The 12,279-nt window shown below is 52.5% G+C and overlaps 5 protein-coding genes across 5 annotated transcripts; 4 read left to right on the top strand and 1 right to left on the bottom strand.

Moving 5' to 3' along the window:
• Nucleotides 1–115: 115 nt before the first annotated feature.
• On the top strand, nt 116–669 carry MAM_01629 (RNA recognition motif containing protein; the record flags this gene model as incomplete). Its single annotated transcript, XM_040820428.1, has 2 exons — nt 116–171; nt 273–669. 2 exons carry the CDS (start codon nt 116–118, stop codon nt 667–669), a joined length of 453 nt encoding a protein of 150 aa, XP_040681916.1.
• Nucleotides 670–1,652: 983 nt separating this feature from the next.
• Nucleotides 1,653–4,234, bottom strand: MAM_01628 (mRNA decapping protein 2, Box A; the record flags this gene model as incomplete). The annotated part of the gene is made up of 2 exons (XM_040820427.1): nt 1,653–4,123; nt 4,204–4,234. 2 exons carry the CDS (start codon nt 4,232–4,234, stop codon nt 1,653–1,655), a joined length of 2,502 nt encoding a protein of 833 aa, XP_040681915.1.
• A 718-nt stretch (nt 4,235–4,952) lies between these two features.
• MAM_01627 (uncharacterized protein) lies at nt 4,953–5,871 on the top strand (the record flags this gene model as incomplete). The annotated part of the gene is made up of 3 exons (XM_040820426.1): nt 4,953–5,008; nt 5,089–5,455; nt 5,512–5,871. The coding sequence occupies 3 exons, from the start codon at nt 4,953–4,955 to the stop codon at nt 5,869–5,871; spliced, it is 783 nt and encodes a 260-aa protein (XP_040681914.1).
• Nucleotides 5,872–8,437: 2,566 nt separating this feature from the next.
• MAM_01626 (PH domain protein) lies at nt 8,438–9,296 on the top strand (the record flags this gene model as incomplete). The annotated part of the gene is made up of 2 exons (XM_040820425.1): nt 8,438–8,512; nt 8,625–9,296. 2 exons carry the CDS (start codon nt 8,438–8,440, stop codon nt 9,294–9,296), a joined length of 747 nt encoding a protein of 248 aa, XP_040681913.1.
• Nucleotides 9,297–10,654: 1,358 nt separating this feature from the next.
• Nucleotides 10,655–12,106, top strand: MAM_01625 (ribonucleoside-diphosphate reductase M2 subunit; the record flags this gene model as incomplete). The annotated part of the gene is made up of 4 exons (XM_040820424.1): nt 10,655–10,684; nt 10,765–11,037; nt 11,110–11,443; nt 11,496–12,106. The coding sequence occupies 4 exons, from the start codon at nt 10,655–10,657 to the stop codon at nt 12,104–12,106; spliced, it is 1,248 nt and encodes a 415-aa protein (XP_040681912.1).
• Nucleotides 12,107–12,279: the final 173 nt, after the last annotated feature.

Here is a 12,279-nt window from a genome sequence, read left to right as displayed (position 1 = left end):
CTCCTCCTCCTCCTCCTCCTCCTCATCTCTCAACGTGCTGTCGACGCGGCTTGGTTCATCGCTAACAAAAGCCAGCTTCTCAGCACGCAGAGTCCTTCGATTATCAACGGGCCCCATGCCGCCGACCACGGCTCCCAAGTCCCTGCAAACAGTCTTGGCGCATTGCATCAAGTTCGCCAACACCATGCCTCCGCCACTCGATCGCCACGGAGTAGTCACGCGGGGCCGTATGCTTTCCTGCCCTACTCGAACTCATATTCAAATCTGTCCAGTGGGGACGGAGCCAAGTTGAATGATTTCGAATCAACCAGCAACTCGTCCACAGACTCGGAAAACGACAGCACCGGCGTCCACGGACCGCGGCCGGCAGCCTCGTTGCCGCGCACCAACAACTCGATGCCCGTGGTAGAACCCACAGCTCCCCGGACAGTTCGACTTCTCAACCTTGCAGACGGTACTGCCATTCAAGACGTCACCTCCGTTGTGAGAGGCGGGCTTCTCGTCAACATATACTTCCGCGCCAGGGATAACACAATTTCCTTGTCCTTTCTCCACTCAGCCGATGCCCACGCCTTCTACCAATACGTGCAGGACAACGGACTGTATATCAAGAACACAAAGGTCGTCACTTTCGCAGGCAACTGGCCGCCAACTTACCATGCTGACTGATGGTGGAATCCAGGTTGAAATTAGATGGGACAACCGCCAATTCGTTGTGGCCAGGCACGTCGCACACAAAATTGCCATGGGGGCATGCCGTAATCTTGTCATTCGGTACTGCAGCCCAAATCTCACCGAAAAGGAAGTACGCAACGACCTGGAGCACATACACAATCTTGTCCTTGTCCAGATTCACTTCACAGGAGGCCATTGCTTCATCAGCACCAACTCCGTTGCTGCTGCCATGTTCGCCCGCACGTGCATGATGAGTCGGCTGTAAGTCTCTCCTCCCACTCTCTCCATGGCATTCCTTCACCTTCGACATCAGACTCTTTCTGGTCCTCAACTACGACTATTCTGATGCCCCTTCTCAGAAAATACAAAGGTACTTCTCGCATCGAATGGGGCGTTGACGAATGTGCCCAGCCGTTGCACAAAATGCCGGTCCGACCTCAGAAGCCGGTGATCAAAAGCACGAACAGCTCCACTTCAAATCGCTTTCAGCTGCTTTCTTTCGACGATGAGTAAATTCAACAAAACGCGCCTTCGCGACCAAACTAGCGACTGGACCAAATGGGCGAGCCGCTTCGCCGAGAAGGTGCTCAGCTTTGCGGCTTTTTTGATGCAGAGACGAATAGAGAGGGGTGCCCAAGATTGCGACGGACAAGCGACGAATTAATGAGCCACGCATATCAAGTTAAGGCTGTCTGGACGAAAGAGATGACATTATTTCATGACTAGGATGCACAGGGGAATGGCCAAATCGGCTGAGGATTTCTTGCAACTTCAAACTGTACAGGGGTTAATGTGTCAAATGTGTAATCTCCCAATCATCATACTTCGCTGCTCATGGCATTTTGCCAAGCATAGATTGCTCCCTCTCCTCTTCCCAAAAAGTGAATGAAAAATTGGTAATGGCTCCCTTCCCATCGAATCATGTAGGCCACGATGACGCTTCTAACATTTAGCAGAGAAAAACGCTCGCAAAAGGATCAACGTCCAGCATTATTGGTGACAGACTGCAGATAGCCTAACAAGAAGCTTTGTTCGGCAGGTGAGATCTGCGTCTCCCCACCTCTGGATGCCCTTGACGAGACTCTCGACGACCCAAGGCTGGCGCCTTGTCTGGGATCCGTCCCAGAAACCGGCTCTGCAGCCCCTGGGGTTTTTTCCTTGCCAAATAAAGATAACAACTGTTGCTTTTGTTGGCGCGAATGATCAGGACGGCGATGAGAGTCTCCAGCACTGGCCATCGAGGAAAGCTCAGGAGAAGCCGCAGGAAAGCCGTGGCCGCCATTCTGCACAATAATTGGTGGCTTCTTGGGGGGCGTTTCGCGTTGCTGGACCGTGGGATTGATAATGTCATCGAGACGCTGTCCTCGTTGAAGAATGCGAGGTGGCTGAGGCTGTTGGCCGTGTCCAGAGACAAGCGGCGATCGGGCATGTTGCTGCTGCTGCAGATGGCTCGACTGGGAATGTTGGTTTTGATGATGGCGACGGGAGCTCGGACTCTCTCCATTACGAGTCGAGGGCACAGTTGGTTGATTCGGCCTGGACTGAATGAAGAGCTGCTGAAGAGAGAGCTTCTCACTGGCCGGACCACAGTTCGCTTGGAATTGCTGGAGGAGCGTATTAGGTTCGGCCTGTCCCAGCTGTTGTCCTGGGGATTGTGCGATGGCTCCATGTTGATTCTGCTGCGTATCTCCAACTTTGAATGGTTTTGCTGTGGGATTCGAAGGGTTCTTTTTGAACATGTCCAGAAGAGCAGTGCGATGCGGGTCTGCTCTGGGCTGGACAAAAGGCCCAGCCAATTCCGAGACATTCGTTTGCTCCGCAGAACGACTGGAATTGGGTAGGTTGTAATTAAAGTACGGAGAACTGTGAGCACCAGGGTGAGCGATATAACCAGGAGCAGGTGAGTTCATGGCCTCTTGATTGTCACCAGTAGCCCCCGTCCTAATATCCCGTTTAAATGCATTGAGCAGAGCTAGGGATGCCCCGCTAAGTTTCACGGATCCGGGAGCGGTGGACATCTGACTGTCCTGTTGGCCAGTCAATGACCCAAGCCCGGGTCCAGGGCCAGGAGAGATATTCTGCCCAGTACCGACTTGCTGAGGTGAAGCTCGATTCTGGAATGAGCCATTATCAAGTATCGATCCTTGAACCTGGAGAGGCGGGGGTTGAGAGTGAGCCGAGGGAAGTTGGTGCTGGCCTGGTTGCTGATGCCCGATCGCGTCGACATGGTAATGTTGCAAGTGAGGTTTGTTCATAGGGCTTGGCGGCGGATTCCGAGACGCAGTTCTATGATCCGGCGCATACGGGAAGCAAGGCGGAGGCTGGTGTGACTGAACGTGGATGGGATTAAAATTAGCCTGGTGATGGGGATTTTGTGGTTGGGGAGGTTCAGAAACCGCCGCATTCAGAGGCGTTTGCGGTAAAGCAGCGTTCTGGTGAGTCGGTGGCGCCTGACGACTAGAACTAGATTGAAGAATCGAAAGGAGAGCTGTGCCCTTGTCCTTTTGGGGCGGGGATTGGAGCCCCTGGGTAGGAGGTTGCATCTTCAACAGCCTCTGTAACTCTTGAGTTGCCCCGTCTAGGGTTTCAATAGCAGGCACATGCGATTGTTTCTCGTCATGAACAGGTGCCCATGTATCGTCTTCGGTTGTCGCGACCTCGTCAACGGCAGGGTGATGGGGTAAGTGGCCGTGGGCTCCGCTTGTTGCTCTTCTGTCGTTGAATTTCTTTTGCGAATGAATCCATTTCTTCAGGGGCACAAGGAATGGCGCAACCATGTAGAATTTGTTCACAGATGGTCCATCAGCAGCATGAGTCTGGTTTTGGGTGCCTTTTTTGCGAAACGCAGGAAGTTCCGATAGTTTGTACCATTGGATTTTACTAATTTCCTTGCGAGTCCGCGGCTGGAACTTGGTATCCATGGGAATGTCCCGAAAAACGTAAAGTCGTAGCTGCTGCTCTCTCATCGAGATCTCAATGTATTTGGGCTTCTTCTCAGTGGGTACGAGACCGGCGGCGCGAAGATCAAGACCAGTCTCCTCATAAACCTCGCGGACAGCACAATCCAGGTCATCCTCATCTTTGTTTATCTTGCCCCGGGGAAAACTCCAGTTCGCTCCTTTTTTCCAGCCCTTGACCAATAGCACAGAGTCCATGGCATGGTTAAGCATGATGGCGCCTCGAACGGGAACTCGGGTCTTGTATTGAAGGAACTCCTCGAACGCCTTGGTGTGGTTCTCAACGGAGAAGGACGCAAGCAACGGGCAATGCTGAAAAATTCGCAGGCAAAAGGTCCTCAGCGACATTGAAGGTAAAGTCGGGTCAAGTGGCCTAATGAAATCTTCATAGAACCATTGTGCTTCCTCGACTTGAAAGCATATTCGGGCAACAGAGGAGAGATCTTCTTGGGGAAGATTGATGATGAAGCGGACGCAAAGGTCATCAAGCCCTAAAATGGCGAGGTCAAGTTAACACAGTGCGACATGTTGGGCGTAATGGTCCCAAGACTTGGTGTCAATCAAAACATACAGTCTTCGAGCTGCATTTGAGGTGCTGCCATGGTGTCCCTTTGGCTCATCGCCCATGCCCCGTGCGTCCACGGCGTGTGACAGGTATTTCCGGAATAAAATCAATCCCACTAGCTCACACTCAGGGCTTTTCAAAACAGTCCTCTTCAAGTCGTAAGTGCGAAGGGATGCTTGTCATGGTCGGAGTTCAAGGGAAGCACGGGAAGGTCGTGGCCGGTTCCAGAGAGCGCGCAAGAGCGGGTCGGTCAGTTCTGGAAAAGCAGAAGAGCCACCCTTGGAAAAGTCGAGACGAATGAATGGCAGAATCTTGTAGACAAGGCAGCGTACTTGAGTAGGTTGAGTTGATGGGGTGCGCGATCGCTGTGTTTGGAGGAATGAACAAAGATTGATGTCGCTTGTCAAGCTACTCGTGGTCGAAGTCAAAAGTCACCAGTCACCAGAACAGCTTGTTTGTTGGTTGGGCTGGCAAGCACGGACTACTCCGTAACCAGTAATCTCCGTTGATGGGAGGGCGGGTACTCGGTGATGGGCACAGTAGACACACTGTGATTTCTCAGTGCAAGATGAGACGAGACAGGAATCTAATACAGTGCGTGGTCCTCTTTGGCAACGGTTCTCAGACGAAAGCCACACAAGCCACTTGTAACTGCCCAACGCCGACTAGGTAACTACTTGGGTACTTCAGTATGTGGCTGTGTACTTGCTCAGGCTGCCTCCGTCAGCCGCCCCAGCAACTCGGTGGCCGTCCACATGACGCTCGGCTTCGGCGAGACGTTCGTCTACCTCAATCTCCTGTACTACGTGAGGTAAGAATCCCCTTCCCACAGCGGTAGCGGTCGACGGGGCTCCCAACTTGCCGCCGCCGCCCCTGCTTACGCCTTGTCAGCACCCTCATGCTTCACCGCGAGTACTTCCCCTTCCTGCCGACCCCGGAGTCGGAGCCACGGGGTCCAGTCGACCAGCCCATGCTGGGGGCGCCCGCCCCCGAGGGCTGGTGGGACGACAGCTCCCGACTCCTCTTCGGCGCGGCAGAGCACATCGCCGCCATTCTACACGAGGCCTCCGAGTGTGGCGTGCATCTCATGACGCCCTTTGCCGGGTTCTGCGCATTCTCAGCCGGCTACCTCAACCTCTACGTGGCGAAATACCCCCGAATGAACCTGGGCCGCAGCCCGCGAGCAAGCGACTGTCTCAAAATGTGTCTCGACTACCTGGAAAAGTTTCGACTTGTCTGGAAAATCGCCGACGGATGGGTAAGCCGCCCGCAAGCATGACACGACCGTGGCCACCGTTGCGCTAACATTGAGAGGGCGGCACGCGCAAGATCAAAACGATACACCATGCATCCGTGCTCTACGAGCGAGCAACCGAGGACCGGACACGATACCAGGGGCGCACACGAGCAGACTTTGATACTCTACACCAGTCTGTCCACGAGTTCCGTGTCGTGGATAGATCCGACGCGCATACTCGGGAGATTCGGGGCGCGGAGCGGCCCTCGGCGCAGGCGACTTGGCCGGTTCAAGGGCACGAGCACGAGCACGAGCACGAGCACGAGCTCGACACTAATACCTTGTTGAACCAGCTTTTCGCGGAAGTCAGCAATAACCTCGACGAGCAGGGGGCCTGGTCTCAATGGTGGCCGGCGATTGATCAGGTGGATCTTTAATGAGCTGCGTAATTACATCCGGGGTTTTTTTTTTCGTTGAAGCTTCCAATGAATGAGTGACGACCTTTGATTTTTTTGATTTTTTTTTTAAAAAGGGCTGTAATATCTGGTTTTCTATACATGTCCTATTTTTATTTCCCGGTCTAGAAAAACAGTCAACAGATAATGCACCTCTTCATATGGCTCCCCTCCCGTCACCGCCAACAAATGCATACCTGTCGCGTCAACCATTCGCCGTTTCTCCTTCCAATCACGCCTTTGCAAAGACCTTTCTCGAGTTCATCAGGCGAACAGCAAGCATAAAGAGCATGCCGACAAAAGGCGCCACAACCACGCCAAGAGGACGTTTTTTGAAGCAGCTAAAAAGGCACGTAAATGGCGTCTGGATTCTGTACTAGATCTACTAGAAATTTGGGACGAGAAGGGTGTACATTATAGGCGAAGAGGTTAATAGCGTTATTAGGTTGAAAATTGGCCCGCCTTGGTGTCCGGCCCGCCTTGCTGTCGAGCACCACCTTTGGTGGTGAGGGCTTTTGCTAGCCGAACCACATAAAGTGGGGCGGGCACGATTACCAGGCCAAAGGCGTGTCGTTGCTGGCGCCTGCCCATGGCTGAGTCTCATGCTTCCATGCATCCAGTGCATTCGCCCTGGAGGCTGGTGGCAGCGGCTTCAAACTTGGAGACCATCTGAGGGAGAACAGCAGTGATGTCGATTGGCAAAGTTTTGAAATGAATCAGGAGAGGATAGGCGGCCTCAATGCGGAAGGAAGTCATGCAAGCAGAGATGTACAGGAATGAAATATCATACGACTACAGAGTACAGGGCCAAGAGCTGCATCATAATTGACAAAGAGGGCGTCTGTCGGTGCAACACTGCTGTTGATTGTCAACCCAACAACAGTTGATGCCATGGGTACAATTCAAGCGGCCAGTCCAACGACAAATGCGGGAGTCCGTCATGGAAACGCCGGAGCGTAGCGCTCAGGCCGACAAGAAGCCAAAATAAACTGGCTCGGGTACACTCATGATATCATCCATGGCGCGGCGGGAAAGACGGGAACTTTGTAGGATCTGCAAGGCGATTGGCGCGTGGGTAATAGGCGCTTTGCGACCTGCGCCTCGTGGAGGGAGTACGGAGTACGGAGTACTGCAAGTAAGAATGGGCTGATTGGTGCGACTTGGCCATGGTTAGGATTTACTGTTGATAGCATGTCTTTTTTAAGGAAAAAAAAAATTGCAATAAAAAATCGTCTGTTTAAGAGTGGAAAGTGGCAGCCATGTTCGTGTGCGAGTCTTCGTGGCATGAGGGAGTCGATTTGGCCCCGAGGACTGTGGTCGAAACGTCGGCGTGTAGGGTAACGTCTCGTGCGTCACTGACCCACGCAGTCACGTGTGCGTGACCTTACCGTGCATCCCTTCGCGCGGTCGTCACACCTAATTATTGTCCGTGACAGAAGATTAGGAGCCACGCCGAATACAATCATGTCCGGGCAACTGGCTTCAGCTCAACCTGAACGTCACGACTTTTTAAGAGAGGGAACAGTCATCTTGCGTCGGTTATTTGGATACCACGATGAACGACGCTTACATGGCTGGACCCAGGCCACAAGCCCACGCTGGCCCCATACATTCCCATACATTATCCACCTGGGTACGGAGTACCGCAAAAGCCAAAGACGCGTTTCAGAGAGGCGACCCTCGTGGGCATTGACATCGACGAGCTTCAAGAGCAAGACGGAATGCCGGTGCAATTCCACATTGGCATCTCGGTCGTGGGCACCCCAGATCTGCATGACAAATGCCGTTTGCCTTTATCATGTGCAGATTCTAGATCATTTGATCACGGTAGGCAAAGCAGGATTAAACTGATTGCCGCGTGGAGTTTACGGAACGTGGGCAGGCAAGCTGAGCCTGGCTGCAGCTACCTACTCTTTAATCTTACTACGTTATAACTATCATATAACGGGACCGTTCCCAAGGATCTGATTAGTTGAAGGAAAAAAAACTTCTTCGGTAACTGGTTAACGTCAAATTATGGCCTCCGCCACTCACGTGTGTAACATGGTCTTGTGGTGGGAGTATTGCAGCCCTCGAGTGTCTATTGTATGCCTCACCATACTCACGCCATGCATGGGGAGATGTAGGCTGCATCCCGCCAAGTGGTCCTTGAACAAATGAATCAGATTGAGAAGGCCGAGCGCGAAAGCAACGGAGAAGACGAAACGACCAGCCGTGCGTTAATAAGTTGTCTAGGGACGGGCCCATTAGCCGAGACGAAATGGATGAGTGTATCAGGATTCAGGTAAGAAACCCCGCATTCCCATCGCCACAGGAATCCGTGCGTCATCGCAGGCGATCGCTTTTCTTCGCCTTGCAAAATACTACTGAAAGCCCCAAACTTCTCAACTTCTCAACTTCTCAACTTCTCGACTTCTCGCCAAACAACTGCATAAATACGCCCGCACTCGTTGTTGATTCCCCACTTGAACACAACTCTCTGTCTTCCTGCACATCAACATCAGCCTTGCCAGTCTCTCGGCGCCTCCTACTCCTGTACGCCTACACGATGACGTCATACATCGCAAAGACCGCTGCCAGGAAATTTCTAGGTAAAAAGTTGCAGGACAAGTTCGGTCAAGGGGTAAGTCGATATCTCCCTGCCAAGGCACCTCGCTGCAGTGTCTTCATCACGCATGCCATCAACGTTCACGAGTCTGGGGAAGGAACAAGTAATGCAAACACAATGTGAACAGGACCCCTACTACGAGAAAATTCCCGGTACAAACCGCAAGGGAGAACCGACAGGCAAGCAGGTGAAGCAGAAGCGCGCACTACCCCGTGGTCTTTCAGAGCATGATGCCAAGGTTCTGATGGGAGTGAGGAGAAGAGTTCATCACTTGGACTGGTCATTGTTCACAATATTCGGGGTTGGGTTTGGATGGAGCACCGTCATCGGTATAATTCCTGGGTACGTCTTTTGTCAAGCCCCGTCAGATACCCCTTGTCGCGCCAAGCATCTTCTCATCTCAGGAAACAGAATTGGAGATGCCATTGACGGACTGATGTCGCTGTCAGTCTTCAGAAAATGCTGCAAGGTTGAAGGCGGCCTCCCAGCGTCAGTAAAGCTGCAAATGATGGTCAATGTGGCCCTCGACTTCATCATTGGACTGGTCCCCGGAGCAGAGGCCATATACAGAGGTAATACACGAAATGCGCTCCTTCTCGAGGATTTTCTAAGGGAGCGGGCCGAGAAAAACTTACGCCAGTCGGGACACGTACCAGATCGCGCCCACGCAGAGGGTAGCCGTCGTGAGGGCCAAGGGATGCGCCAAGAGGATTCGAGCGCTCAGAGCAATGGTATCATCACCTCGGATGGATTCGTCGACGGACAGCCGTCTACAAAGAAACGATCTGGCCGACGATGAACACGGGCTTCTCAGACGCAGGCAGTCTGAGGAAGAGACGAATTCATGACGCGAAAGACTGACGCTATTTCGACTTGTTGACGACTGAACTAGTGGTTGAATTAGCAAGTAAAGATTCGAGGCACTGGGCAGGCGACTTTTCTTTTTCTAATTTTTCTTTTATTTAACCAGATTCCAGGGTGTAGCAGGCAAGTTTGTGCGAACGTCTTCAAGTTTAGGATCGATATAGAGAGCAAGGAACTAGATAGCATTGAGATACTTGCAAATAATATAAATTGAGTGCGTAGTCTTTGATGAGTTTACGTGCTTGCCGTCGGAAGAAACTACCAAATTGGATTTGACGGGACGAGGTCCATCGGGAGCCAGCCAAACGAATGGTAGTTGTCACGCGGAAAAATGGGTGTCTCGAGACTCTTCACGCGATTTGAAGATGACAAGCCTGACTGCCAGTCTCACTCGGCTCACAAGTGCGACGAAGACGCGACGTATATTTTATGTGCCCCCTCAGACCCAAACACCACCCTAGGTACTTTGCTTAATGAAAGGGAACTAAAGGCCTCAGTCCTGCGAGTCACACAGTGGGTGTCATACCATCTCCGAGATGCAATTCCGAGCTCCGTCAAGGTCGACGACAGTCATGCAGGGGGTCCAACCATACAGACTCGACGAGGTGGCATGGTGGATGCGTGTTTGCTGATTGATAACTTTGAAATCACTAGCCAGCAATCCAAGTTCTTGGCGGCAAGATGTAACTGCAGTGCAAGGACAGAAAGTACTTAAGTACCTAAGTATCTACTCGAGTAAGCATGTAGCTAGTACCTTGCCACGACGAGCCATCCGCACGCGTCGTTCCCGCAGGCCCTTCGAAATCGAGGGGCTGGTATGCACAGCCCCGGGCAACCGAGCACTCGAGCGTGCGACAAGACGGCCCTTGCGTGCTGGTGCGGGTCCCAAGCTTGTACTCTGTACCTACCTGCCAATGGGCTACCTTGCTGCGGACCTGGATAATGTTAGTTTGACGGTTATGATCGTTTGGCCTTACTAACATCCAAAGGGGCCCGCATTCATTTCGGTACTTCCCAGCCTCTTCCAGGGCAGAGGGGACCAGGGGCCCAAAGCCGCGTTCTTCCCACCGAAAACACGCTTCGACGCGTCTTGTGCACGTGACAACGCACCTCTGCGTTCCGCTTCAGGTTAAAGTACAAAAAGCTCTACGCTACCGCTTCCTTACAGACGCCCTCTCTCATCATCGCGTCCAACCATCTCTCCAGGCAGAACACATAAAACTCGTTTCCTCACAGTGATTGCTCCTTGCCTCCGGTCATCATACAGCCCGTCAAATCACATCACACATCACGATGACCACACAGATCACCCCTTCTAAGCAGGTGAGTGGCAGTTCAAGAGGGGCACCGGCGTGCTGTTCGCAATCTACCGTGCATTGCACAGGAGCTGACTGCAATCCTAGGCCGCTTCGGCCATTAACGCGTTGAAAATGGAGTCGCCGATCAAGAAACTGGATTTTGGCGTCGCCGACAAGGAAAACAAACCTCTCGATGACGCTGCTGTCACTGCCCTCGCTGAGCAGGTCGACGCCGATCACGAATCCAAAAAGGAGAGCAAGAAGGAGGAAAAGACGACGACTGCAATTACTCCTGGGATCAATGCAGAAGAGGCCGATGAGCCTCTCCTCCAAGAGAATCCTCAGCGCTTCGTCTTGTTCCCCATCAAGTATCACGAGGTACGTGACGCGTAAAGACGCGTAAAGTGGCGTTTTTCCATGGTTGACTCTAACATGAGTAACTGCGATTAGATCTGGCAAATGTACAAGAAGGCTGAGGCGTCCTTCTGGACAGCCGAGGAGATCGATCTCTCCAAAGACTTGCACGACTGGAACAACCGTCTCAATGATGACGAAAAATATTTCATCTCTCACATCCTGGCCTTCTTCGCTGCCTCTGATGGTATTGTCAATGAGAATCTGGTCGAGCGATTCAGCGGCGAGGTCCAGATACCCGAGGCTCGCTGCTTCTACGGTTTCCAGATCATGATGGAGAACATCCACTCAGAAACCTACTCCCTGCTCATCGACACGTACATCAAGGAAAACGCCCAGCGCACTTACTTGTTCAATGCCATTGACACCAGTATGTTCAAACGCGACGTCGGCACTCCTGATCGGCTGCTAACTCCGTCCAGTTCCCTGCATCCGTAAGAAGGCCGACTGGGCCATTCGCTGGATCCAGGACAAGGAGTCCACCTTTGCTCAGCGTCTCGTCGCGTTCGCTGCTGTGGAGGGTATCTTCTTCAGTGGTGCATTTGCCTCCATCTTCTGGTTGAAGAAGCGCGGCCTGATGCCCGGCCTTACATTCTCCAACGAGCTCATCTCTCGTGACGAGGGTCTGCACACTGATTTCGCTTGCCTCCTGCATTCCCACCTCAAGAACCGCGCGAGCAAGCAGGTCATCTACGATATCATCACAGATGCTGTCGCCATCGAGCAAGAATTCTTGACCGAGGCTTTGCCCTGCGCTCTACTCGGCATGAACTCCAACTTGATGAAGCAGTACATTGAATTCGTTGCCGACCGGTTGTTGGTCGCTCTTGGCAACGAAAAAGTGTACAAGACGTCCAACCCCTTTGACTTCATGGAGAATATTTCTCTTGGCGGCAAGACCAACTTCTTTGAGAAGCGAGTCGGTGACTACCAGAAGGCCGGTGTCCTGGCCAGTGCCTCGAAGAAGGAAGATGCTGCTGTTTCCGACGAAAATAAGGACGGAGGTGACTTTACCTTTGATGATGACTTTTAACTAGGGCTCACAGATGCGGGGAGCTACCTGCGTTCTGGAGCGGCCTCGGCCTGTTTTTTTCTTTGTCATATTACCAACTGTACATTTGCAAAGCCACTTGAGGCTCACAGTAGCGGCAGCGTGTGTGTGACCGCCGAGTGGGCTGCTTGGCCCCATTTCTGGTATTGTTTTTG

The sequence above is a fragment of the Metarhizium album genome (assembly GCF_000804445.1).
Source record: "Metarhizium album ARSEF 1941 chromosome Unknown scaffold_2, whole genome shotgun sequence".
Lineage (NCBI taxonomy): Eukaryota > Fungi > Ascomycota > Sordariomycetes > Hypocreales > Clavicipitaceae > Metarhizium > Metarhizium album.
This window is presented reverse-complemented; position numbering and strand designations above follow the sequence as displayed.